General features: G+C 41.9%; 1 protein-coding gene and 1 long non-coding RNA gene across 12 annotated transcripts in view; one reads left to right on the top strand and one right to left on the bottom strand.

Annotated features, from left to right (window-relative positions):
• Positions 1–23,643, top strand: part of ANKRD29 (ankyrin repeat domain 29) — a 54,407-nt gene extending 30,764 nt beyond the window's left edge. The window contains exons 6-11 of one of the 11 annotated variants that reach the window (XM_077900274.1): positions 800–898; positions 10,453–10,551; positions 12,286–12,381; positions 15,079–15,177; positions 15,885–15,988; positions 21,026–23,643. In XM_077900274.1, coding sequence (XP_077756400.1) covers positions 800–898; positions 10,453–10,551; positions 12,286–12,381; positions 15,079–15,177; positions 15,885–15,988; positions 21,026–21,050 — 522 coding nt within the window. In that variant the 3' untranslated portion in view covers positions 21,051–23,643. Of the gene's footprint in view, positions 1–799; positions 899–10,452; positions 10,552–12,285; positions 12,382–15,078; positions 15,178–15,884; positions 15,989–16,535; positions 16,723–21,025 lie in introns of those variants that run through there. The other 10 variants (XM_077900271.1, XM_077900275.1, XM_077900269.1 and 7 more) reach the window with 10 other exon arrangements.
• The window catches only part of LOC144315564 (uncharacterized), a 66,583-nt gene that overhangs the window by 28,494 nt on the left and 10,315 nt on the right, over positions 1–27,774 (bottom strand). Inside the window, exons 2-3 of the long non-coding RNA XR_013381285.1 lie at positions 18,383–18,429; positions 10,393–10,620 (exon numbers count right to left, since the gene is read on the bottom strand). This is a non-coding gene — a long non-coding RNA (uncharacterized LOC144315564). The remainder of the gene's footprint in view (positions 1–10,392; positions 10,621–18,382; positions 18,430–27,774) is intronic.

The following is a 27,774-nucleotide window of genomic DNA, read 5'->3' as shown; positions in this document are numbered from 1 at the left end:
CTAAAGAAAACTGGAGGCAAACACTTGCTTTGAGCTTTTATGCAGGATTTCTTAGTTGTCTGCAAGTGGTGTTGGTATCTGCCGGGCTGTCAGGGAGCAAGTTCATGGACAGTCTCACCAGGACAGTTTTTCTGAAAGCATATTTTGTTTCAAATCTTGGAAAAACTGCATGTGGATAAAGGGGCAAGAAAGAGAAAGGGGTAGGAAAAATTTAATTAAAAGGACACTTTTATTTCTGATTCATAAAAACATACCAAATAGGTTTTGAGGACTTGTTCGTTGTTTTTTATTTATAGACTTGATTTTGTGTTTGTTTTTAAACTAACACTTAAACCCTTAATTGACAAAAGACTTGAAGTGGGAAACTATTACATGTACATATTTTTGAAACAAATGAAAAAGGGGATAAACCCTGAGATCACATAATGAAAGCAGAGATATCAAGTAATGAGAAGTCTGTGTAGACAAGAGAAAAATGATGACTGGCTATTTGGACAGCCTGGGTGCTCCTGCCAAGTGGGTGGATCATGAGTTCCATGGTCAAGATGTTGTAGAATGAATGGTCATTACATTTGTTATAACTTATCCTGATAAGACTCTTTGAAACTTTACCTTTCCACCAGACTTACTGTGATATGTTAGAACTATTCTTCAAAGAATAAAACACTAACCATTAATATGAAAACAGAGCAGGGGACAGAAATGGAAAGTTGTAGTAAAACGTATGTACTTTTAATCGAATGTCTTTTAAAATAAACGTGACAGATTATTTGAATAGTTTCATTGTGACACCTCTCAGGACGGAGCCACTGCACTCTTCCTAGCTGCCCAAGGTGGTTATTTGGATGTTATTCGATTATTGTTGTCTTCAGGAGCAAAAGTCAACCAGCCAAGGCAGGTAATGTCCACATGCATGAGCGGTGGGGCAGGGAGGGCATCTTCCAACCCTTTTGCCTCTGTGATGAAGCTAATCCTAGATTAGGGTTTCTCCTGGTCTTCGCTTTGGGCTCACCTGAAAGCCTGTGATATCGAGCTGACTTCACCATTTACTGTTTTTGAACCTTCGGTGTTGGCTGTTGGAAGTCAAGTACATACTTGGCCGCCTCCTGTTAAATAAATTATGGCTGCAGTGATGTCGTGAGAGTGGGCTAGCCTGGGACATAGGTAAATAGATGTGAGTCAGGTAGCCTTGCTCCTGCCCAGTCCCTCCACTGATAAGCTGCTTTTTTATCTCTTACCCCGCTTCTTCTTCCACCACACCAAAGAGGAGTGCATTAGTCAACTGGAAATCATTAGTAGGTTCCACCCCTTCATCTCTCACAATCAGAACACTACTGTAGACTTAATTTACTAACAGCAAGCTAACAACACCCAGCGAATCAATTGATACTTAAAGGAACAGAACCACCTGGTAATATAGGTCACACTTTATGAATGGTAAAGAGCCATCCAAATCTAAGGCATTATAATTAGCTTTTCTTATATAGGATGATTTCTGCACTAATTAATTTGTTTTTAACAAAACATTTCAGATTAAAATAATATCACTTTAAAGGTACTTTTCTTGGGAGAAATCAAGCTGATTTCTTACCAGTGTATGACACGCAGGCAGATTGCCAGTAATATAACCTGATGTGTAATGTAACACATGCCTATATGTTCATGTAGGGAGGATTCGTCTGAGCTCTTGGCCCCAGGTTTCATCAGTCTTTAGAAGTCCAATTGCATAGGAACCTAAGAAGGGAAAGGGCCTTTGGATACAGTGAGTTTGAGGTCAGGAGTCCTGAGTTCTAGATCCAGCTCTGCTAATAACTGTGTGGTTTGGAACATGTGAATCAGCCTCTCTGGATTTGTCGTCCTTCATCTGAAAATTAGGAGACTGGGCAGAATGATCCTGACATCTCTTCCAGATCCCCCTTTTTTAATAACCGTTTTATCCAATACTTAATCAGTGTTTCTTAAGCACTGCACATATATATATTAGATACTGCTATGAATGTGATTAAATTTTTAAGATTTTTAAAGATATTCTTAGATTTAGATGGCTCCAGGAATACTCTTGGGAAAGCAAGCTTTTAGAAAATGTTGTACTTCCATACCTGCCAGAATTGACATCTGAGGACAGGAATTTAATATTTTCTTGCAGGTCCTTCTTATTTTGAAACTGTTGATTGATTCTGAATCAGACTTTTAACTTTGGTTTCATCTTGCCAAAGTTAGTAAGCAGAATTAGTAATTTTTAGATTGCAGGAGGGTTTTTTTTAAGATTGTATTTATTTATTCATGAGAGACACAGAGGGAGAGGCAGCAACATAGGCAGAGGGAGCATTAAGCTCCCTGCTGGGAGCCCAATGAGGGGAGGACACTCAATCCCAGGACCCCAAGAATATGCCCTGATCTGAAGGCAGAGGCTCAACCACTGAGCCATGCAGGCATCCCAGATTGCAGGAGCTTGATTTGGAGGCCATTATTGAGGGTACCACCATGAATTTAGAAATGAAAGATTGTTAAGATTATCAGGCCTTTCTATCTGCACATCTTTCTGAAATAATTTCTAGCACTTTGACAAATCTAATTGTGAAATAAATTGTATTAGCCATATGCCTAAGGTACTATTCATAAAAAAAAAAGTTTATATAAGAGATTATATTTCAAATAGTGCATGGATTGTGGGCACTCAAATCTAGATTGAGTTATACGACGATGCTGAAGCCAAGAAATTAAAGAGTGAGCCAACAGTGCCATGGTGGCCACAACCCCTACAGCTGCTTTTATTCCTCACAATGAGCATGACCTGGTCAAAGTAGATGACCTAGTCCGGCAGTGGGAGGATCCCTTCCTTGGATCAGGGAGCAAGTGACATGCCCTCTGAAAACTGCACCTCATGCAATTGTTTGGAATTGAGTTCAGCTCTGAAAAGATTGTTATTCAGGAAAAGAGTGTTTTATAAAATAAAAATAGCTTTGGAAGAAAAAAGGAAATGGAATTTTTCCTTTTTAGAGGATACATGTACCCCACTAACTACTCTCGAGCCATAATCTTTTTATTACCTGCCGTGAGCTGATAATGAGAGGTTGTCTGGCCAGGTCAGACTAGCCCAAATTCTGTCTTCTTTTAAACTCTAAACTCTGCAGGGAAAAAAAAGTATAAACTCTGCATATTTTACTCCCTCCTAGAAAACAAGCAGTGTCATAAATATGGCAAAGTGATAGTAGTCCCATCTAACTTTGTCACAAGTTATGAGGAGGTAAAAAAAAAAAAGTATAATTCATAGTTTCCATTAAAATGGCCAATGCGTAGTAGCATCAGCAGGGCATTTGGAAACCAGTGTTTAATTCTGAAATCTCAGCTGACACGTGGAGTCACTGTCAGAAAAGTCTTGAATTTATAAAATTTATTTTTTAAAAAAAATTATAAAATAAATAAAGACAAGGATATATGCCAGATTTCATTTCTTGATTTTTTTAATGCTTTTAGATAAATCTTATTTATTATTTTTCCTTGCTGTTCTATGGGGTCCTGACATTTTCTGGCACAGTGTGACAGGATGTTAATGAAGTTGCATTGGTGTTCTTCAGCTGACTTTTGCTCTGAGCTACAGGGAATCTGAACATTCCCCAGGAATGGCTTTTCTGGGGAATCCCTGGGTGGCTCAGCAGTTTAGTGTCTGCCTCTGGCCCAGGGCGCAATCCTGGAGTCCCAGGATCGAGTCCCAGGATCAAGTCCCACATCGGGCTCCAGGCATGGAGCCTGCTTCTCCCTCTGCCTGTGTCTCTGCCTCTCTCTCTCTCTCTATGTCTATCATAAATAAATAAATAAATAAATAAATAAATAAATAAATAAATAAATAAATAAATCTTTAAAAAAAAAAAAAAAAAGGAATGGCTTTTCTGTGTAACCCTATCACAGATGAACTACCTGAAAACCTTTCTAGGACATCTGTGAAAAGGAATCAGAATCACAAAGCCATAAGCAGACTTTGGAAAGACTAAGCTCTTGATTTGAAACTAGAAAAATACTTCCTCCTAGTTTGTCCTAGGTGAAAAAGGTCAAGAGTCACAGAGATCATTGTAGTCTATGGTCAAGCTAAAAACTCCTTTTCAGTTCTATGTGTGTGACCACAGCAAGTAGAATAGAGACACATCAAGCCTTTTTAATCACCAGCTAAAATGGCTTATTTAGTCTGTTTTTCTATCAACAAAATGCTTTGACATCTCCTTTTCCCAACTCAACTCGTCCACCTTGTTAAACAGTACTTTCAGAGTGGTAAAGGTCTGAGGGCTTACCCAGGGCTGAGTTTAGACTATCCTCACTCATCCTAACTAGTCCTTTCAGTATGCTAATGGGATCTCTTTGAAGCCAGACAGAAAGGCCATCACATAAAGCATCCTCCCTAGCGCCTTGTTTGCACTTCCATGCAGAAATGCTAGGACCTGGATAGTGACAGGCCCCCTGGGTTGCAAGCTTGGAGGGGGTGAACCCAATGGTGAGCAATGGGAGAGAGTAGGGCCAATGGATTGTTTCAGGGTCCTGAGGGCTTGGGGGTAGAAGTGAACAGCAACAGGGAGGCCCCACTGCTTACATGCCCTCTGCACATGGTAGGCACTCTGGAAAGGTATGTTGACTCCAGAAGATACCCCATAGTTTGAGCAGAGCTCCATGAGGCTTGGAAGGCGGAAGACAGTGATCAGTGGCTGCAAACTGAAACAAGGCTCAGATATAGGGCCTAAACTCAGGGCCAGGACACCAGTCCCAGGAAGACTGTAAGAGCCAGAGAGGGAACCAGATCCAGGTCTCTGGGTGGGCAGTAGCTTGTGAGTTATGGGAATATGGAATACTTAAGGAAATGAAACACAGTCTATTTCCTTACTAACTGCATGACCTTGAACAAGTCACTTACACTCCTTGAATTTCAGGGTTTCTTTTATTATTATTTTAATTCCAGTATAGTTAACATACAGTGTTATATTAGTTTCAGATCTACAATATAGTGATTCAACAGTTCCGTATATTGCTGTGTTCATCACAGTAGGTGATTAAGTACTCTTAATCCCCTTCACCTATCAAACTCATCTCCCCCCACCCCTTTGGTAACCACTAATTTGTTCTCTATAATTAACAGTCTGTTTCGTAGTTTGTCTTTTTGTCCTTTTTTTTCCTTTGCTCATTTGTTTTGTTTCTTAAATTCCATATATGAGTGAAATCATGTGTTATTTGTCTTTCTCTGACTGCTTTATTGCACTTAACCTTATACCCTCTAGGTCCATCCATGTTGTTGCAAATGGCAAGATTTCATTATTTTTATGGCTAATATTCCATTGTGTATATATACCACTTTTTCTTTATCCATTCATTTATCGATAGACACTAGAATTGCTTCCATATCTTGGCTATTGTAAGTAATGCTGCAATAAATATAGGGGTGCATATATCTTTTCGAGTTAGTGTTTTCATATTCTTTGGGTAAATACCCAGTAGTGGAATTGCTGGATCATATTGTAATTCTACTTTTAATTTTTTTAGGAACCTCCATACTATTTTCCACAGATGCTACACCAGTTTGCATCTGGTGCAGGAGGGCTCCTTTTTCTCCACATCCTCACCAACACCTGTTGTTTCTTGTGTTGTTGATTTTAGTCATTCTGACAGGGGTGAGGTGATGTTTTATTGTGGTTTTGATTTGCGTTTCCCTAATGATGAGTGATGTTGAGCATCTTTTCATGTGTCTGTTAGCCATCTGTAGGTCTTTGGAAAAATGTCTGTTCGTGTCTTCTGCCCATTTTTTAACTGGATTATTTGTTTTTTGGGTGTTGTGTTGTATAAGTTCTTTATATATTTGGATGCTAACTCTTTATTGGATAGGTTATTAACAAATATCTTCTCCCATTTATTAGGCTTTTTTCTTTTAGTCTCATTGATTATTTCCTTTGCTATGTAGAAGCTTTTATTTTGATGTAGTCCAGGGTTTTGTTTTGTTTTCATCTGTTAAACCAGGATAATTATGGTACCTTTGCAATTATGATTTCTATTTCATCCAGGCCTCAGTGGAGTAGAAAACTCATCAGATATCAAGGTTGCACTCTTTCTCTCGTGAGCCATGTAGTCCCTGTCATCTCAGAGTCCCTTCATGCCTCTCTCTCTTCCCACTCCTTTGTTTTTAGCATTCCCTGCCTACTCATCTTGTATATAGTCCCTAAGTTCATAGGTCAGACTACCAAACTCTTGGGAGAGTGATGTCATTGTTGCCACTAGGCTCTGCACACCACAGTGGACTGGTCCGCCTGCCCATCCTCTTGGTCTGATCACTTGTGGGTGGGGAGAATGAGGTCAGGCTGGGCAATGCAGGCATCTGGTAACACCTTTTACAGACTTGTTTGCTGGCCTGGGGCTACCAAGCGGGACCCAGTTATGAGAAATGGGCTCCAGGTCAGGGAAAGGCTGGTACCAAAGTTGTCTCAGTACTGAACCCCCTCTGCTATTGACAAGATTCCTTATATCTCTTGGGCCTCCAGCTTAGAATGAATTGGTTCCCAAGACTTTCTGTCTGGCTTGAGCATATAGATGGACGTAGCCTGAGTGGGAAGACTAGAAGCAGCAGAAGCAAAGAGCTAGTGCCACTAAATAGTCTCATTCCCATGGAAGAAAATAGTTTTAATACTTTTTCTAAATAATCTTTAGGAGCCTAACTAAAATGATCTAACATTTCGTTTCTGATACAAATCATGTCATACACTCCGTCTCCTGCAATGATCTATCTATAAAAATGTATTAGAAGTTACTAGAAAATATTATCTCAAATGGAGCAAGGGATAACCAGGTCAGAAGAAACTGTACAAATCACCTGTGTAATCATCCATCAGATACATGAATCCTCTCTCTCACAGTCCTGCTGAGTGGCAGTCAGCCACTGGTGAACCCCTCCAGCATGGGGGACCCATTACTACTATTGAATCTTTAACCGGCTCTTACTACACTGTCTTACACTGAGTCAAAGTCTCAAGTGGCTTTTACCCACCAGCCCCCTTTGGTGCCAGTTGGTGTGCAGAATCGATCTAAATCCTTTTCTGCTTGGTTTGCACACAAATAGTAAATGACAGCTGTCATAATCCTGGGAATCTCATCTTCTTCAAGCTAAGTGTCCTATTTCCTTTTCTTAAAAAGGTGCCACAGAGGTCCTAACTTACTGTGATTTATTTCACTGTAATTTATTTGTTTTGAATTTCAAAACTATAGATTTTTGTCAGGAAGTATTCAAAAACATATATATTTTTTAATGTTTTTCCTATTCCAGTTCTCTCAAAACTCCACAAAAAGGAGCCAACTTGACTCAATTTCTATCATTTTCATTATGAAGTCCTCTTTATAAGGAAGACTCTGACCCTTATAATAGTAATAAGAGAAAACAGGAATTGAGGTGTACAGATGAAGGGGAAAACCTCTCTCCACAAACTAGATAATCAACTAATAAGTACTTTGATTTGACAATAATGCTCCAACTCACATTCAACTTCCTGGGTTTAACCCCAAATCTCATTTTACCAATCATTCCTACCTGTTGAATCAGTTATCTCACAGGAAAACTGGAAAAATCAAATAAAGCATGTGGAGTGTTTTGTTAACAAAAGTACAAATTAAGGTGTTTATTGTTTTTCATGGTAAATATGCAGATTCAGTGACCTGTCTTTTCTAAGCACCCGCTATCCAGTCCTGTGCTCAGCACTGTCCTACATGTTTTCTCATTCATGAGTTTCTCTGGGATGCCAACGTTTTTGCAGAAGAGAACAGAGGCTCAGAGTGATTTGGCTCAGGTCTCATAACCCAGAAGCGAGGACTTCTTTTTCCACCTACCATGACTATTGCAATTCAAGTGATAAAAGTTCAGTGTTAGCATTACTGTTATGAATCGATGCTATTAATATTTGTTCCCAATGTACCACCTCTTAGCACTTTTCCACATTAGTATCAATTAAGATCATTTTTACTAACAAGCAAGCCCTTGGAAGGCACCCGCCAGCCTCTTTGTTGCTGGCCGCCTTTCCTTGCCTGCCCCCTGGTGGAGATAGTGACAAAGAACAAGGGAACCCAGAGCAGGCAAAGAGGGGCAAGAGCTTCCAGTACCCTGCCTCCCTCTCCTGCTCCCTGCACCTCCTTCCCGTCTCTCACCCTCACCCCTGTTCCAGCACACATCCTGTGGGCCACAGTACGCTGGACTTCCTGCCCTGCCTGAACCAGCCACACCTGTCCAAGCCGCTTCGACTGGAAATGCTCTTCCTTCTACAAGGAATGTCCTCCCCCACCCCCCACCTAGGAAAATCCTAGTCCTCCTTCAAACCCTAATGGTAAAGCTGACCCCCATAACTCCCACACAGTAAGCAGACCCCTCTCCTGGTTCATCTTGGGCACTTTATCCCTACTTTACTATAGCACTGTAATCATCCTGAAATTGCCATGTCTCTTCTTCACTAGACTGAGTTCCTATGAGACCAGAGACCATGTCTTATTTTGTATTGTGCCAGAGACTGAGAAGATATTTAATAACAGTTGGTTGGTTGAGTGAATAAATGAATGAATGATTCTGAACTGGGAGAATCAAATTAAATAATGAATGTAGACATGCTTTCTAAACAAAAGTACTAATTAAGGTATTATTTCAATTGCTAATAACAAATAACATGCAGATTTAAAAACATATCCAAGAGGCCCTTGTAAAAGCATGAAGTGGCTCTAGGTGTTCATCTGTCTTCTGCCCTTTGTTTCATTCAGCATCTCTTCCCCATCTTTCCCAAAACACAGGGGTGTAAGTGTCCTCTTACCACCCCACAGCAAGCCTGGATCCTTCCAGGCTCCTGATTGGCCACCACCCACCACCCCATTCAGGCCTCTTTGTCTTCTGTCCCTTTGCTGGGATGGCAATGGGCAATAATCCTGTGCCTGCTAGTAGACTGGAGTTGAAATGATATGCTACAGCAGAAAATGAAACTCTGTGTTCTCCGACTGAATCATCCTGCTCTTCAGCCCCTGTTCCCACCGATGAGTAACTCAGTCTTATCTGGCCAAAACACTCCCATGGGGCCATATTACCTTCATTACCTCAAAGCCCAAGTTTAGAGAATTCTGGTTCCTTTGCTCTCCTCCTGCCCTTCCTTCCAAAATGGCCTAAGTTCTCAGAGGTCAAACTGTCATCCTGGCATTCAGGTGGCGTGGGGACACTGCATCTGGTCCTGTACTGGTTTGTCCAGCCTTTCCTGTCTGTTTGAGTATCCTGCTATGAGTATCCTGTCTGTGAGTACCTAGTTGGCCTGTCATCGTGAGATCATGACCTATCTTCCCACTTTCAGGCTGACTTCTGGCCACCGTTACTGAGCACTTCTGATTTCCCACAGGCAGGCAGGGACTCCTGGGTGCCGCAGAATCCTAGTTGATGCAGACCAGGGGTACTGAGAAATCACCCATTTCTGTTCTCTCAGGCACCAGCTAAGATCAGAGCTGTACAAAAGCTGTACAAAAAGCTGTACAACTTTTCTGCAGTTTTTCTGGGTTCCATCCCAAGAACAGGAGAAAATCCTTTTCCATCTGGAATTCGTCATTTATCTGGGTGTTTCTACTACCCCTAGCTTACCTAACCCAGATTCAGCCCAGGAGGAGAACATGGACACTTGGGTCGGACCTCTGCCTCTCCCACTCTCTCCATAGAGCTGACTGCCAGCACTAGAAGGGTTTTCTGTTTTTCTCTTTGTGTCTAGCAGGAACCACCCTCCTGTCAAACCCTTCTCCGTCCCTTGGATGTGTCACTTTTTCTCCAGAGCAGCCCCTTTCCGCTTCATGGCCTAGCGCTCCCATAAACAGGCTCTTTGGGGGAACGATACACAGACAATATTACCAAAAATGCCGGCCTGCTATAACTCACGAGTGGGCATCCCTTCCCAGAAGAAACCATATCACATCCTGCCTAAAACCAAAGTCCCTAAAAATGATGTGACTGTGGGGGATTCTAGATACAGGATAGAAGAGTTGAAGGAATGTCTTTAGTTCTGACCTTCACACATCCCCTCACCAAAAACTGCCCTCCCTTCTGTGGGAATGAGGGCCCCCACTCAGTAGGGTGTGCTGTGTCAACCCATCAGTAAAGCAAACAAACTGACTGAATCTAGGGGAAAATAAGGACATGCAGGCTTCTCCTCCCCGGGTTTGTTAGGTTTGGCTTCCTGCTCTGAGTTCCGTGCCCTGGAGCACCACACTAGGTGCTAAAACATCCTGCCATTCAGTGGCTGTGCCATAAGCCCAAACCCGAACGCTGGCGCACGTGTCCAGGCACTGCCACACGCCCCTCTGTGTAAGTGGCTTAAAATCTCCGTCCTCATTTGTCGTCGGGGGGCTGGTTGCGGGTGGTACCTTGTTGCTCGGCGGCTGCCGGGTGGCCTGGTGGGAGCAAGCGTGTCCCCTCGCCGGCAGGACGGGACGGCGCCGCTGTGGATCGCGTCGCAGATGGGCCACAGCGAGGTGGTGAGGGTGATGCTGCTGCGCGGAGCGGACCGGGACGCAGCCCGCAACGTGAGTCTGAGCCAGAGCTGGGGGGCTGGGGAGGAGTGCATGCACCGAAGCTCCAAAATTCAGCCCAACCTGGACGTGCAGAGAAAACGCGCCTTTATTTGGTCTCTGACTCCCCTGGGCTTTCTCCCACCCTCCAGCAGCTCTGTAGCAGGAAAACAAGGTAAATGTCTGAATCAGCTGAACCGTCGCAAGTGCTGCCCAGTCTCCCTACGGGAAAGATGTGTGATCCTCCCAGATCCTCCTCCACCTGAGCTGACTCCTGGATGAACCCGGGAGGCTGCGGGAGGGAGGAGCCGGGGCCTCGGGTGGCACGTGCGCTGGGCGCTGCGCCTCTTGCTGGCCCGGGACCGCAGTGCAGGTGGGGGCGCCCCCTCTGTGGTTTGGGGGTCCCGCAGCGCTCCTGGGGCTCCGCCTCACCTGGCTTCCCCAGCTGCAGACCCCTGCACCATATCCCCCATTGGCCTCCACCCAGCAATGCTTATGTCACCTAAGTCGGCCTGGGTGGGCCCCTCAGCGGGTCCTGCGGCAGCTTGGGGAGACCCTGCTGCCTGACCACACTGCCATTCGCTTTTTGGTTCTGGTTCTGCTTTGGTTTGGTTTGGTTTGGTTTTTATAGTGTCTGGCCTTGTTTCCCTTAGTATCACTCCTGCCATAGCAGGTCACATATGACCCACGTCCATTCTCTACATCTGAGCCCAGAAAGGGGGAAAGACCCAATCTGACCACTTCACTGTCTTTTCTCCCACTCTCTCTCTTCTTCCCACGTCTCTGAAACCAGAAAAGAAAAATCCTCTAATCTCATTTTCTTTCTTCCTGATTCCAGCTAAGTCTTTAGAGCAGGCTGGGGTATTTCCTTTACTACAGAATTCTGTGAGCTGAATCCTCCAAATACAGCAATTGATATGTAAAAGCAGGAGAAAAAGGAATTTGGAAACTCTCTTCCCAGGCCAAAAAGTGATGACAGAAGTTAATATAAAGTTTTGAACTTGCCTTTGCATTTCTTTTTAACAGATTTCAATCCATCCCCTTCCTGCTCTCCACCTACCTACCCCCAGCCTCCATGGACAGAAACCTAGGGCACACTGGAGCAAGGTTGTTTACAAGACAAAGCAAAAAAGAAAAGCACATTTAAAATTTAAAACAGGGATCCCTGGGTGGCGCAGCGGTTTGGCGCCTGCCTTTGGCCCAGGGCACGATCCTGGAGACCCGGGATCGAATCCCACGTCAGGCTCCCTGCATGGAGCCTGCTTCTCCCTCTGCCTCTCTCTCTCTCTCTCTGTGACTATCATAAATAAATTAAAAAAAAAATTAAAAAAAATAAAAAATAAAATTTAAAACAGTAAAGACAATTCAGTAATTATTTAATCATTAAAAATAGTTTAACACCAATTTCTGCTAAGTCGTAAATTGCAGACGATGCTTCTTTGGTCAATCTGTGTCCTAAAATACATTCTTGATATTCCCCTCTCCCTTTACCCACTGTTCTAGAGACTAAAAGAGATGAATCCCCAAAGGCAGGATTCTAAGATAATAAGTTATTTTGTCTAGCACTCTTTCATGCAGAACTAAATATGCTCTAAAATACTCCTAGGTTAAGAAATATGGCCCACTTGTCCTTTGGTTTAAATCTTTCACCTATTCTGACAAGCATATTCCTGGTTCTCAAGTAACAATTAGTTCTTAGCCAACACGCACATATGTTAATAGTCAACTTTTCTTTTCCTCTCTGTTAAGGACGGTACAACAGCTTTACTAAAAGCAGCCAACAAAGGGTATAATGATGTTATAGAGGAGTTGCTGAAGTTCTCACCCACCCTTGGCATTTTGAAGGTAAGACTTAAAGAGAAATTTTACCAATCTGTAGAAGAGAGGCTAAAAATTAAGAAGCCCCTACTAAGGACTGCAGGAGAATCTGAGTGTAATTCACATGGCTAGTTGCATTCTTGAAAAAACTTATCTCCAATTTCTTAATGTTGGAGATTCATGATCATTGGTTGAAATGGCAGGGCGGTAAGAAGAGTGAACCAGAGTCTGTAGGTATTTAGTTTTCTAGAAAAAAAGAAGTTAGTAGAAATTAAACACTAACTTGGAAAGTAAACCATATATATTTATCATTGGACTAAAAATCTTTCACGACTCATGAAACACATGATTTGTGTCCCACAAAACCTGGGGGGACAGATGCTCACATTTCTTCCCTTCATTATCTGGAGCAAAGAACCACATTATTACCTTAAGTGAAATAAAATAAACCTCAGATATCTGAACACAGCAAAGAATGTATCATTCTGGAAAGCTTGGGTCTACAAGGAAACAGAGCCCCAAAATTCTTCTTTAAATTTTAACCATTTGAGACTAAGAGACTTCTAAATTACAATATATACCAGAAGGTGGCATAAAGGGCCAGGTAATAAATATGTTCGGCTTTGTGGGCCATACATACAGTCCCTGCTGGAACTGTTCAACTCTACTGTTGTAGCATGAAAGCAGCCATGGCGGGGAGGGGGCAAAGGATGGCTGCAATTCCATTAACACTTTATTTATGGACACTGTATTTCTGGAATTTCATATTTTCACATAGTATTCTTTTTTAAGTTTTTTAAACCTTAGCTTGTCAGGACATAGAAAAACAGGGGGGCAGCCCTGGTGGCTTAGTGGTTTAGCGCCACCTTGAGCCCAGGGCCTGATCCTGGAGACCCGGGATCGAGCCCCACGTCAGGCTCCCTGCATGGAGCCTGCTTCTCCCTCCGCCTGTGTCTCTGCCTCTCTCTCTCTCTCTGTGTGTCTCTCATAAATAAATAAATAAATAAATAAATAAATAAATAAATAAATAAATAAAATCTTAGAAAAAAAAAGAAAAGAAAAACAGAGGGCAGGCTAGATTTGGCCCATAGGCTATAGTTTGCAGACCCCCCTCCCCCACCCCCCCCCCCACACACACTATACACTACTGTTTCCTTAAATTGAGGACAGGGAAACCTGTTCTAAACTTGAAACAGTGGCTTAGCACTTTTGGGGATGTACCCTCAGGCTTTATTGATGGGAAAAGTCAATCTTCCTGTGAATGACCCCAAAAGTTTTTTGGATACTCTGCATCTGATCTTTATATACTTAGGCTCTATTCTTTATCAACTAATACAGGACTGCTGTTGTCAGGATGCTGGCCTCTCTGTCCCAGTAAGCAATTTCTAATCTCCCAAGAGCTTGGAAGCCAGAAAGCTACATTCATGAAAATTGTTTGTAAAGTAAGGGATCCCTGGGTGGTACAGCGGTTTAGCGCCTGCCTTTGGCCCAGGGCGCGATCCTGGGGCCCCGGTATCAAATCCCACGTTGGGCTCCCGGTGCATGGAGCCTGCTTCTCCCTCTACCTGTGTCTCTGCCTCTCTCTCTCTCTCTCTCTCTCTATCATAAATAAAATTTTAAAAAAATTGTTTGTAAAGTAAGAATAAATAGCCTATGAAAGAGAACTCTGTGAATACAAGAAATGAGCTCCAGAAATGGACTTTGTAATGTCTCGTCTCATTTCAAAGAGCTCTATTTTGGCTTGGTATTTTACCTTAGCTCTGTTGCAAATGGATGAAGTTGAACACGTTGGTGAAAATTTAGGTGGGTGAAATGTTACCAGATAAGTGAGTTATCATACACGTTATAAAAGCAAACATGCTCCTTTGGAAAGGAAAATGCTACTTTTTTGGAATTTTTCTATGGGTATGATATTTTTTTCTTTCATAAAATAAGAAAATGGTTTAGTATTAGTAGCAGTAGCAGCTCATGTGGAAATTAAGCTTGCATTTAGATGCCATAGGTAGACATATGCATCTTCTGGAACAGGTATCATGTGACCACCCATCATTCCTTTATCAGGTTTGGTATATTCTCTTCCTCTCTCCTCCCAGAATCTGGCTACATGGTGTGCATAGATGATTCCTTAGTTCAATAAATATTTGCAGTGCATTTCATAAAATGTCAGCAACCTATCTGGCAGGCCCTTCTGTGCTCAGAAATGCTCCATATAAGGGCTTGGGGGTTTCTTCCCCCAACGTGCTCAGGTCCTGGAACTCCACAGTGGTGCTCCTACCCCCTCTGAGTTAGGGGAGTGCAGGTAACTGGGCTGACTGCTGGGCCTTTTGGCTTGCCAGCCATTTCTCCAGCCTCGCTGGAAGCACAGAAACTATATTTGTTGCTCTTGAAGGAAAAAAAAAAATGTTTAACATAGCATGATTGCTTTTTCTGCAGCAAATTCTAATATATGTAAAATTGCCAGACCGATTGTGAAGTCATGTGTACCCTGGGCCAGATTTCTTGTTTCACTTACAAAAGGACGTTGGCAGTATTTATACTGCCCGTCTTCTGTGTGCTGTGTACCTGAGGACACTGTATTAGATGCTGACGCCTTTGAGAGGGAATGGAAGGAAGAGCAAAGCTCCCAACATGAGTCTCATCACTCAGGTTGGTTTATGATAAAAGCCTGGCTCAGTGCTGATGCCTGTGAGCCCACTCCTGACTCTCACTGTTGTTTTCTCTTAGAATGGGACATCAGCCCTCCACGCAGCAGTGCTCAGTGGGAATATTAAAACAGTCGCGCTGCTCCTGGAAGCAGGGGCGGACCCAGCCCTGAGAAACAAGGTATCTGCCTTTCCTTATCTTTTAACTCCTTTGGGCTCCTATGCAAAGAGATAAGGCAGTTTCAACCTAAGCCAAGATAACCAGTTCCGTGCACCTTGGGCCAGACTTCGTTTCACTTGGAAAAAAACACGGGCAATACTTACACTGACCATTCGCTGTGTACCCCAGGACACTATATTAGATGCTGGTATCTTTGAAAGGGAATACAAGAAAGAGCAAAGCTCCAACATGGGTCTCATCACTCAGTCTGTCTCTTCGTACCTCAGCATAGTAAGGGCATTGCAAGGCTGTCGGTAGGTAGCAATGAGCAGTGCACCTAGACCCAGAGAATTATGCTGAAAACCCTATATCGTCAATGGCTATGAGCTAACAACAGTACAGCCTCTCAGGACAGGGGATGGGGAGCAGTAGTTGCAGGGAGTGGAGTTATGGGATTCTATCATCAAGGGAGTGTCCTAAAAATGTCAAAGTTCTCTAGTAGTTTATTGCTATCCTGCATAGGTTGGATGTTCATAGCTTGACAACTGCTTGTGCTTTCTTTGGAGAGTAGAAGAAAAAGGGGGACATGTTGCTCTTATACAGTTAACAGGACTTTGTGCCACTGTTACAAATCAACCCATGTTTTTTATAGGCTAAAAGCCTTAGTTTACGAATAGGTCAGACATGGAGGTGGGAAGATCCCCACTACCCATTTTTTCCTGCATTAGCAGTCAAGTGCAGAACCTGGCAAAAGAGAGCAGCCAAGAAAAGGTTTTAAGAGAACACTAAAATACCAACTTTTGAAGGAGGAAGTGCTCATCAATAAAGAAAGGTATGAAAAGCAATTTTCACTTTGTACTTACGTACTATTTGAGCTTTTTTTTTTTTAAGATTTTGTTTATTTATTCATGAGAGACAGAGAGAGAGAGGCAGAGACATAGGCAGAGGGAGAAGAAGGCTCCCTGCAGGGAGCCCGATGTGGGACTGGATCCCGGGACTCCAGGATCAGGCCCTGGGCTGAAGGCAGGTTAGGGCTGAAGGCAGGTGCTAAACCAGCTGAGCCACCCGGGCTGCCCCATTTGAGCTTTTATAAGTATCAATGGCTATGTTAATTTCTTTCATAGTAAAGGCCGACACAGAACCTTTTCCCTAACATTTTAAAAAGAAACCATTAAGAAGTACGATTAAACAACATGCCAGGAGACTCTTTTATTTCATTTACTTAGCATGTGGAGTTATTATTTCCTTGTTCTTACCATTAGAGTACTTGAAAACAAGGCTTCTGCTTATCTCTTCCTGTAGACTCCGATTTGTTTTCCATTAGCTGGCCTGGCTGTGTGATAAGCCAGCTAAAGTCATACTTGTGCTCTTATCTTTAGATCCTGGACACAAGACTGCCTAAAGAGATTGATCTTTCTTGCTAAAGCCATCCAGTACCATATGGAAACTGAAACAACATGCAATTCTTTGTCTCCTGGGATTTCAGCAATAATGGTTATGGGGAATTTCCAGTGACCAAAATGTTAGACTTTGGATTATCCCTAAGCTACTTGAAGATATAAAGATATATATATATATATATATTTTGCTCGTGCTGATGTTGGAGTTTGTTTTTTTTTAAGATTTTATTTATTTAGTTATTTAAGAGAGAGAGCCACAGAGAGAGCACAAGCAGGGAAAACAGCAGAGGGAGAAGGAGAAATAGGCTTCCTGCTGGGCAGGAAGTCTGATGTGAGGCTCAGTCCCAGGATTCTGGGATCATAATCTGAGCCAACGGCAAACAATTAACTGACTGAGTCACCCAGACACTCCCACACTAGAATTTCATACAACAGAAGCTTTAGATATCTAGGAGTTGTTACCAGGGAACCCCACCCCCCCCATCTTACACATCCACCAGCCACCCCAAAGAAGCCAGCCTCTTGGAGGCAGCCCTAGAAGCAAAGGTGTTGGGATTCCAGCAGCCACTCAGGACTCTTGAAAGGGTATTCTCTGCCTTCATTCATTCAACAAATACTGAGCACCTACTAGATACCATGCACGGTGCTGTATACTGGAAAGACAGTGGTGAATGAAGTTCCCATAGTCTCTGCCTTCAAAGAGTTCAGAGTTTATGAGGGAATAAAAACAACTGAAACAGAAATTGCAATACAGTGACAAGAGCTATCAGCAGGGAAGTAATGAATGCTACCGAAAGCTTCCCAGAGGAAATGACTTATAAGCTCAAACAGAAGCAATCTTCTGCTCCTAGGGTTCCAGAACTTCTGCTCTGGGACTGATAAGCAGATCCCTTAGGAGAGGGTAACCCATGGACCCCAGAGCCACTCCCCACACCGTAGTTGTCCCCATGGGTGCAGGCCCCATGTTCCCGATATTCCCAACTGAGGACTCCGAACACAAATTCTCCCAGGAGCAGTGAGGAAAGAGGATATTTTGGTGCTGTGCTACCATGAATATGGGCCTGTGGCCCTGCTCCATAATGAAGAAGATGGCCCTTGGTAGCAAGGCTGGGGCACTAGCCATCATGAGAGTCCACACAACCTCAGCACTCTGAGCATTCAATGGGGACCAACCTGGAGAGAGGAGGAATGAGATCAGGTTTTTAGAACTATATGGATGATACATAGAACAGCAGTGCAATTGACCAAATTGACAACACAGTTTGAGGAGATGAAACCCTTTTTCAATGGTAAAAGCTATAGACATTCATGGGGATGGTCACGCACGGGAGCTGTAACTCAGCAAGCTTGTACATAGAAATACAGCTTTCTAGATCTCCTCTTCCTCCTTCTGGCTGCCGGCCAACCTGCTCACCAAGGACCTAGAATCCATGCAAAAAAGCTTGATTAGTCCTGAGTACTCTGAGACTAGATGGAGCTTATGTCTGTTTAAACGAGGAGCATTTCTGTGCAGGCCCAGGCATTTGGCCTGTATGACATCTGTTCCTACGGGAACTAATAGTAGGATTCGAGCCTCTAGAGGGGACTCTGGTCTGTAGTAACATAGCATAGTAATTTCCTGCCCAATTCAGTCCAGCATCAGCATCAGGAGTCCTTTGTGGTGGGCTGGGGTGCAGCCACTGGACATACTGTGCAGCAGATCATTTGTGGCAAACATAAATTCCCAGCAACTCCATGCATAATTCCCGACAAGTTTAGTCCCAGCTAGCAGGTGGCGGTCAAAGAGCAGGACCCAACCTAGAAGGTAGGGACTTCAGGAGATTCACCTAGGATCAGGGTCCCAGATAAAGCAGGTACAATTCCAGGTGTGGCTCTGGGACAAAAAAAAAAATATGTAAGATAGGTAAGATCTGCATCCAAGGCCTCTCCCCCATTCTGGGTGCTTTTCTACCCTTTACCTGCCTCCCCTGAAATCCCAAGAACATCCCATGATTCATCTTTAACAACAGTTCTCAAAGTATGGTCCGTGGACCCCTGAGGGTCTGCAAGACCCCTTTAAGAAGTCTAAGAAGTCAATAATAATAATCTTTGTAATAATACAAAGATGTTATTTGCCCGTTTCACTGTGCTGACATTTGCTCTAATGTTGTAAAAGCAATGGTGGGTCAAACTATTGGCACCTTATACATCAAAGCAGAGGTATAAACTGTACTGGCAGATGATTTTACAAAACTTTGTAAGTTATTTTACAGATTTTGTAAATTTTTTACAAAAATGCCAGTTTTACTTAACATCTTTGATGAAGCAATAAACAATTTTAATTTTATTAAATCTTGACCCTTGTTTTAAGATTCTACATAACAAAATGGAAGTACGCATACAGCACTTATGATATGTTGTGGTTGTCTCAAGGAAAAGCACTCTCCATTGTTTGAATTGCAAAGTGAGCCGGTTGCTTTTTCAGAGAACACCATTTTAACTTTAAAGAACAACTTGTATCCACCATGCAAGCCTGACAGCTTTTTAATACAGGCTTTTCTTATGAATCAGAGCTGATATTAATGAATGTGATCTTTTGAGATTGTATCACAACATTGTGTCAACATTTGGAAGATCCTATAACTCACGGAACTGATATATTCCAAGTGACCAGTGTGGTATGTTACAAATCATACATGGGGAAAAAATCGTTCCTGTAGATAAATAGATCAATGGATTTTTAATGTAAAAAACTCACTGATATGGTTTCGGATTCCACACTGCCTTTACCTTTAAGAAACTACCACTTGTTTAGTATGGGTATAGCATCAAAGGAGAGTATCTACAATGATCACAAAAGGCTGTTCATGTTTCCCCTTTTCCAACTACCTATCTGTACAAAGCTGAATTTTCTTCATATACTTTATTCATAAGAGACACAAAGAGAGAGGCAGAGACATAGGGAGAGGCAGGCTCCCTGCCAGGAGCCCAATGCAGGACTCAATCCCAGGACCCCGGGATCATGCCCTGACCCAAAGGCAGACGCTCAACCACTGAACCACCCAGGTGCCCCTTCTTCATGCTTTAACCAAAACAACGTATCAGAATAGGTTGGATACAGAAGCAGATATGAAAATCCAAATGTCTTTGATTAAGCTACATATTCAAGAAATATTCAAATCTCTTAAACAATGCTACTCTTAAAAAAAAAAAAAAAAAAAAAACAATGCTACTCTTTTTTTTTTTTTTTAGATTTTATTTATTTATTCATTCATGAGAGACACAGAGAGAGAGAGAGAGAGAGAGGCAGAGACACAGGCAGAGGGAGAAACAGGCCCCATGCAGGGAGCCTGACGTGGGACTCGATCCCAGGTCCCCAGGATCACGACCTGGGCTGAAGGTGGCGTTAAACCGCTGAGCCACCCGGGCTGCCCAAACAATGCTACTCTTGACCTAACATTTTTGTTTCTGGAAATGTGGTTGTTTTTCATAACTTTTTTTCTTTTTTTAAGTTTATTTTTCATAAATGTTACTTATATTAATTACCCTGTAGTGCATTTATGATTTTTAATGAATTAAAGTATTTTTAAGTGTTCTTATTTTCATTTCTAAGAAGTTAAAAGCAAAAGCTCATTGGGATACTCCATAATTTTTAAGAGTGTAAAAATGTTCTGAGGCCAGAAAGTTTGAGAACCACTGCCCCATAACGTCAATCACACAGGGTAAGGACACACTCATGAAATAAATGCATCAAGAATGTTTCCCAGGGCAGCCCGGGTGGCTCAGCGATTTAGCGCCGCCTTCGGCCCAGGGCCTGATCCTGGAGACCCGGGATCGAGTCCCACCTCAGGCTTCCTGCATGGGGCTGCTTCTCTCTCTGCCTGTGTCTCTGTCTCTGTCACTGTCTCTCTCTCATAAAAAAATAAAAAATAAAAGAATGTTTCCCAGCAGCATGTTGATAAGAAAGAACATTCAGTGAAACTATAGGGTCAGGTGGGAAGTGGTGGCCACTGAAGCTGCTCTCGACCAGATAGATATCTCTTATTCTCTGAATATTTCCTGACTCTGTTTTCTCATCAGCAGATGCTTGTCCTGAGTCTTACGTCCCTAGCAGACAGACTGCCCCATATAATAAATGAATTAAATATAAAGTATCAAATTTAACATTGCCAGTATTTATTGAGCACGTACAGATGCACCAGGCATTGTGCTGGAAATGAGGATACAGTGATTAATAATACATGGCCCCTGACCTCCAGAAGATTACAGGGTACTAAGGATATGGCTTAGAGAGAGAAATAGACAAGGAGATAAAAAAAATAACAGATGATATTTATATTATTAAAGGTGACCTTTAACTTAAACAACAGTGAATCCAGTGGGGTTTTTCACCAGCAGAGGAGCAAATTTGGGTCAGGGGCCCCTCTTTGGAGTCCCTAAAACAATCCCAGCAGTGGGAATTCACCAACACCTGTCTTATCTTCTTTCAGGCCAATGAACTTCCAGCAGAACTAACCAAAAATGAACGGATCCTACGTCTCCTCCGAAGTAAAGAAGGACCCAGAGAGAGCTAACTTAGTTCCATATTCGGCTGAAAGATAGAAACCCTAACCACATTGTCCAAAAAGAAATTGCTTTACAAATAGTGTTGGAAATTCCTTTAGAAAGGAAATGCTCAGAACTCCCACCCTGAGTCCCTGACCAGGGAGGAGCTGGGCTACATGGCCCGAGGCAAGAACAGAAAGGCTCGGGGACCCCTTGCCCTCACTACCCTGAGTTTCTTACGCTGGCCTGTGGTTTCTTACGCTGGCCTGTGACTCCACTGCTATGGGGCCTTGGCAGGTTGTGGAGTCCACAGAAACTCATCTTAAACTCCACTAAGTTGGGTCTCTCAGTTAAACTCTAAGAGTTAACCCCTCGAAGAGGTTAAAGCAAGATGACAAAAGCCTTTAAAAGACTGAAAGGCTGCTCTTCAGTGAATCAAAGCACTTCTGCTTTTGCATTACATGTCAGTGTGCTAAGAGATATAGCTCCCTCATATTTTACATATAGATGTATGTCATCCTAGCATAAGGTGTTTTCTTCTACCCAGAGATCGTAAGCGTGTTTATTCTGAATTGATGCATAAATTGACATTAGAGAGATACTTCTGACATTCCACCATATTATTTTTTCAAAGATAGACTGTTGAAGTATAAAAAAGACAAATTGTTTATTTGCGAGGTAATCCTATCTTATTCTGAACAGGTAAAAAAAAAAAGAAAAATCATTTTTACCTAGAATCAATATTGTAGGTCTACAATAGGATACAAGTGGCAAATTTGGAAACTCAGAAAATTACAAACCACAAGAAATTTAGGCTTGTCTCTTGAAACTTTTATTTTGGTTCTATTGTTGGGAATCTGCTTCCCATGCCATAACTAAATAGACATAATAGTCTGTGCAACCCTGAGCTTCCAGCACCAGTTGCTGTCATAGTGATTTTGAGTTCCTTGGGTGAAATGTGACATCTGCAAGTACAATATGTTGCTATTTCATTGCAGGAGTATAAATAATAAAGACTGTTATTCGTATTTAACAAGTGTTCATCTATGCATGTTCTTGAGCTGACTGACTCCAAGAAAGAAACCTGAGTTTTATTGAATTATTCCTTGGAGGGGAGTCAAAATTTATGTTCAATGCACTTTATACTCAATGGTGTCTAAATGCCTCAGTCAGTGCCTAATTGCACACACAAAAATTAGACGATCTTTCTAATTTACCATAATAAATGCTGGTGGCATTTCTGTTATTTAAATACATCTTTGGTTTTCTTTTCACGTTTTGTTCTGTTTTCCAGCTAATGTTCTATGTAAAGACATGTTAAGATGGAAGGAAATGCAATCCCCAAAGTTTTTTTCTAACCAACTTGCAGTAGTGCTAGAAGCAGTATCTTGAAGTCAATAAATGATGGAATATAATTTTTGAAATTAGAAGATAGTCTCTTAAAGTTTTTTATGATCAATAAAATAATCAACAAAAATCAGCTTATTTTAATCAATATCACAAACCAAGGGAGTAATGAGCAACCCACAGAGCTGCCAGAGATGTCTACAGCCTGACTAGCTATGCAACAAGTCTGCAATCTCATTTCAGGATAAAATTTAGAAAGCTCAAAAAAAAAAAAAAAAATTTAGAAAGCTCTGGGGCACCTGGGTGGCTCAGGTCATGATCTTGGGGTCCTGGGATCAAGTCCCACATTACATCGGACTCTGTTCAGCAGAGAGTCTGCTTCTCCCTCACTCTTCCTCTCTCTCCTCTCTCTCCAATATTTTTTTTTAAAACTTAGAAAGTTCTGTCTATATCACTAAAACCCCTGGATATAAACTTTTAGTAGCTAAAAAGCAGTGCCGGTTTCCTCACTGACTTTCTTTTACTTAGCAAAGTAGTACAAATACACTTTCCCCCGTGGAAATTTCATAAAGCTGTGTTCATTTTGAAGAGGAAAGTAGTGTGGCCTTAAATGCTTTGTGTTTTCCCCCCTTTGTTAGCCCTTAGGCCAAAACTGAATGCTCATCACTGATATAAATCAAAACAGCATTATGGACACTGATAACAGAGTTCCAAAAGATAAAATGGGATGAAATCACAAACATAATGTTTTCGGTAAGATATGTTGGCCTTGGCCTATTGTTTTAAGTAGTTAATGTTCTTGATCAATATTAGGGCCATAAAAATGAATCCAGTAGCTTTAACAATACTTAATATAGGCTTCCCTGCTATAGGTAAGAGGTCTCTAGCTTAGAACGATCACATTTGATCTAGATGAGCTTATGACATTATCCATAGTAGGAAAGATGAATATGTTAACCACTCACCAAAGAATAAACAAAAAGTCTGTTATTTGAAATAAAATTGCATTTGTTTTGCACACAGGTGGATGGTTTTTATTTTTTATGATACTTATTTTATGTTAATCTAATTCAAATTCAGTGAGCTCTGCATCCTAAGAACTAGCAATTCCTATGCAAATCATTTGTTAATTGAACTATAAAAGTTTTCATTACATCCATTTGTTTGATGATATATTCCATGATATAATTCAAAATAAAGTTAATGTACTACCCAACTTGCCTTTGCTGCTTTTTCTTGTTTTTTGATCAGAGGTTATTTCTCTGAGATTTTTAATAGCATGGAATTTTAGAGTGAATAATTCAACTTTGTTGATAAGTATATTGATGTTTGGGATCCTGAGTAGATCTTTAAGTTATAGGATTTCATTATTTCAACTGTAGAGAGCTTTTATAACAATCCCATAAGGTTTTTCATTCAGATCAAAATTCCTGGGATAGCCACCAAAGATACTGAAAGTAGAAACTTTTCAGGGATCCCTGGGTGGTTCAGCAGTTTAGCGCCTGCCTTTGGCCCAGGGCCTGATCCTGGGGTCCTGGGATCGAGTCCCACATCGGGCTCCCTGCATGAAAGCCTGCTTCTCCCTCTGTCTGTGTCTCTTCCTCTCTCTCTGTGTCTCTTGTGAATAAATAAATAAAATCTTAAAAAAAAGAAGAAAAGAAAGAAAGAAGAAAGAAAGAAAGAAAGAAAGAAAGAAAGAAAGAAAGAAGAAAGAAAGAAAAGAAAAAAAGAAAGGAAGGAAGGAAGGAAGGAGAAAAAGAAGAAAGAAAAAGAAAGAAAGAAGAAAGAAAGAAAGAAAGAAAGAAAGAAAGAAAGAAAGAAAGAAAGAAAGAAAGAAAAAGAAGAAAGAAAGAAGAAAAGAAAGAAAAGAAAGAAAGAAAGAAGAAAGAAAGAAAAGAAAGAAAGAAAAAGAAGAAACTTAATTGTACACTGTGATGATTTGACATCCGTAGACATTGTGGAGGAATTCCCCCCATCTAGTTAACACATCCATCACCTCATATATTGATCTGTGTGTCTCTTAATTTCTATTTTTATTGCCTGTGATGTTGCTGGCTCTTCAGTCCCATGCAGTGGCTTTTTTTGTCTGAAATAGCTGATGGTGTTGCACAACTGCAAACATTTGTAGTGATAACATCAGCTATCTGGGGAAGTCCATGGGCATTCTGGCTTCCTCCTCTGCTGTACCCACCCTCTGCAACCACAAAAAAAGCTTTGTTTCATCATTCTCTCTCATGAGGACACCTAGTCTGAGGACAAGAACACCCCCAAATGCCAGGCTACTTGGCATCCCAGAAATGCATCTCTTGGAGTTTTGCTTTTTATAGTGGAGGAAAGCAGGGAGAGCAATGCCCAGATGGAGTCACAGTTGTAACCTCAAGGCAATGAGGGTAGTGAACACAGGACATATTTTTTAAAATATTTAGAGGTAGAGGGGCATCTGGCTGGATCAGTCAGTAGAGCATGCAACTCTTGATCTCTGGGTTGAGTTTGAGTCCCATGTTGGGTTGTAGAGATGTCTTTAAAAATAAAAAATTGGGATGCCTGGGTGGCTCGCAGTTGAGCATCTGCCTTTGGCTCAGGGCATGATCTCAGAGACCCAGGATGGAGTCCCACAGCTGGCTTCCTACATGGAGCCTGCTTCTCCCTCTGCCTCTGTCTCTGCCTCTCTCTTTGTGTCTCTCATGAATAAATAAATAAAATCTTTAAAATAAATAGATAAATAATTTTTTAATTTAAAAAAATTTAAAATTTAGAGGTAGAGCTAATGATAATTGGTGATTAATTGAACATAGAGGGCAAGGAAAAGAGGGTTAGGATTATACTAAGATGTGTCAGGGGACTTTAGGGCCTCCCCCAGATTGAGTGATTTGCTAGAAAGACTTGCAAGGCTCATCACCTGGTCATTTCCATGGCTAAGATGACAGCAAAAGGATATACAGCAAAATTAGCAAAGGGAAAGAGAAATGGAGTGAAGATGGTGGAAACCAGATGCAAGCTTCCAAGAGTCTTCTTTCAGCAGATTTGCACAGGATGAGCTCAATTCCTTCTGCAACGAGATGTGGCAACATTGACAACTGTAGGCTTTTTTTTTCTAAAAGATTTATTTATTCATTTATTTATGATAGACATAGAGGAGAGAGAGAGAGAGAGAGAGAGGTAGAGACACAGGAGGAGGGAGAAGCAGGCTCCATGCCAGGAGCCCGACGTGGGACTCGATCCCAGGACTCCAGGATTGCGCCCTGGGCCAAAGGCAGGCGCTAAACCGCTGAGCCACCCAGGGATCCCCTCATCCAGGCTTTGAAGTGGGAGCTGGTCAGATAGGTACCCTCTGCCTAATGTTCACCAAAATGCCAGACTTTTAGAAGGAAATGAGACATTCAGCATAAACCACATTGTTGTATACAAATAGTTTAGGCACAGTGAGCCCTTGTCATTTAGGGAAGACTTCAGATCAGTGTAGAGAATGGTTTAGTAGCCAAGTCCTCATATGCCAGCCAATGATCAATCTCAGAAACAAAACTTTTTAATGTCAGTAGTCTCAGGTCTCCTATGTTAATTCTTTTCCACAACCAAGGTTTACATGGTGGATAGTGACAATAATTGTGTTAGAAAGAGGGAAGCGGAATTGAGGTGGGGACAGGGAGAGAGCATTTGAACAGGTTCAGTCTAAATAATGTGTGAACTAGATTCCAGGAGGCAGTTGGAAGCAGCAGCTTGATGTTTAGGACAAGACTGTTATTACCGTTTCAGGCATCATATGTATAGAAGTGATGGTGAAAGTCATAGGATGAATGACGTCCCCAGGAAGACTCTGGGGAGAGGGGAAAAAACTGAGACATGATTTTGAAGGACAAAGTGAATTCAGCCAAAGAGACAAGATGAAATAGACAGGATGGGATCCCTGGGTGGCGCAGCGGTTTGGCGTCTGCCTTTGGCCCAGGGCGCGATTCTGGAGACCCAGGATCGAATCCCACATCGGGCTCCCAGTGCATGGAGCCTGCTTCTCCCTCTGCCTATGTCTCTGCCTCTCTCTCTCTCTCTCTCTGTGACTATCATAAATAAATTAAAAAAAATTAAAAAAAAATAAAAAAAAAAAAAAGACAGGAGCAGGAGTGAAACACATGTCAAGGGAGGAGGAAGTCAAGGGAGGCAAGGAGGGTGGGCAACAAACCCCATGAAGTGTGACCACGTAATAAGGGCTGACAAATTCCAGACTACTTTTGCTCCACAGCTTTGCCCTTGGTGAGCTTGTTGAGTCATCAAAGAACTCTAGCCCTGAGTTGGAAAATATAAGGATCCTGACTGGTCAGGACCTGGAGCTAATGTTAAAATAAATGGTCATCTGGAAATGATTCTAGTTGTGATTAGTAGAATTTTATTTGTGAAGCGGATCCTAACACTTTCTGGGAACTGCTGGCATCTATCAGAAAGCATTGCCTCTGCTTTGTCACCGAGAAAGAAAGTACAGGCATACCTCAGAGATTAGGTCCAGTTCCAGACTGCGGCAATAAAGTGAATATCACAATAAAGTGAGTCACATGGATTTTTCTGTTTCCCAATGCATATAAAGGCTATGTTTACACTATATGGTGGTCTATGAAGTGTGCGATAGCATTACATCTTAAAAAACAATGTACACTGGAGGGTATTATGCTGAGTGAAGTAAGTCAGTCGGAGAAGGACAAACATTATATGTTCTCATTCATTTGGGGAATATAAATAATAGTGAAAGGGAAAAGAAGGGAAGGGGGAAGAAATGTGTGGGAAATATCAGAAAGGGAGACAGAACGTAAAGACTGCTAACTCTGGGAAACGAACTAGGGGTGGTAGAAGGGGAGGAGGGCGGGGGGTGGGAGTGAATGGGTGACGGGCACTGGGTGTTATTCTGTATGTTAGTAAATTGAACACCAATAAAAAAATAAAAAAATAAAATAAAAAAAAAATAAAAAAATAAAAAAAAAAACATGTTAAACCAGAAAAAAAAAAAAAAAAACAATGTACATGGATCCCTGGGTGGCTCAGCGGTTTGGCGCTGCCTTCGGCCCAGGGTGTAATCCTGGAGTCCCAGGATCGAGTCCCATGTCAGGCTCCCTGCATGGAGCCTGCTTCTCCCTCTGTCTGTGTCTCTGCCTCTCTCTCTCTGTGTCTCTCATGAATAAATAAATAAAATCTTTAAAAAAAAAAAACCCACAACTTTGTTGCTAACCATAAAAAAGGCTAACCATCCTCTGAGCTTTCAGCAAGTCATAATCTTTTTGCTGGGGAGGGTCTTGCCTCCATGTTCTTGTCGGCTGATTCAGGTGGTGGTTGCTGAAAGTTGGGGTGTCTGTGGCAATATCTTAAA

The sequence above is a fragment of the Canis aureus genome, chromosome 6, assembly GCF_053574225.1.
Source record: "Canis aureus isolate CA01 chromosome 6, VMU_Caureus_v.1.0, whole genome shotgun sequence".
Classification (NCBI taxonomy): Eukaryota; Metazoa; Chordata; class Mammalia; order Carnivora; family Canidae; genus Canis; species Canis aureus.
The sequence above is the reverse complement of the archived record's forward strand: the minus strand, read 5'-3'. Positions and strand labels throughout refer to the sequence as shown.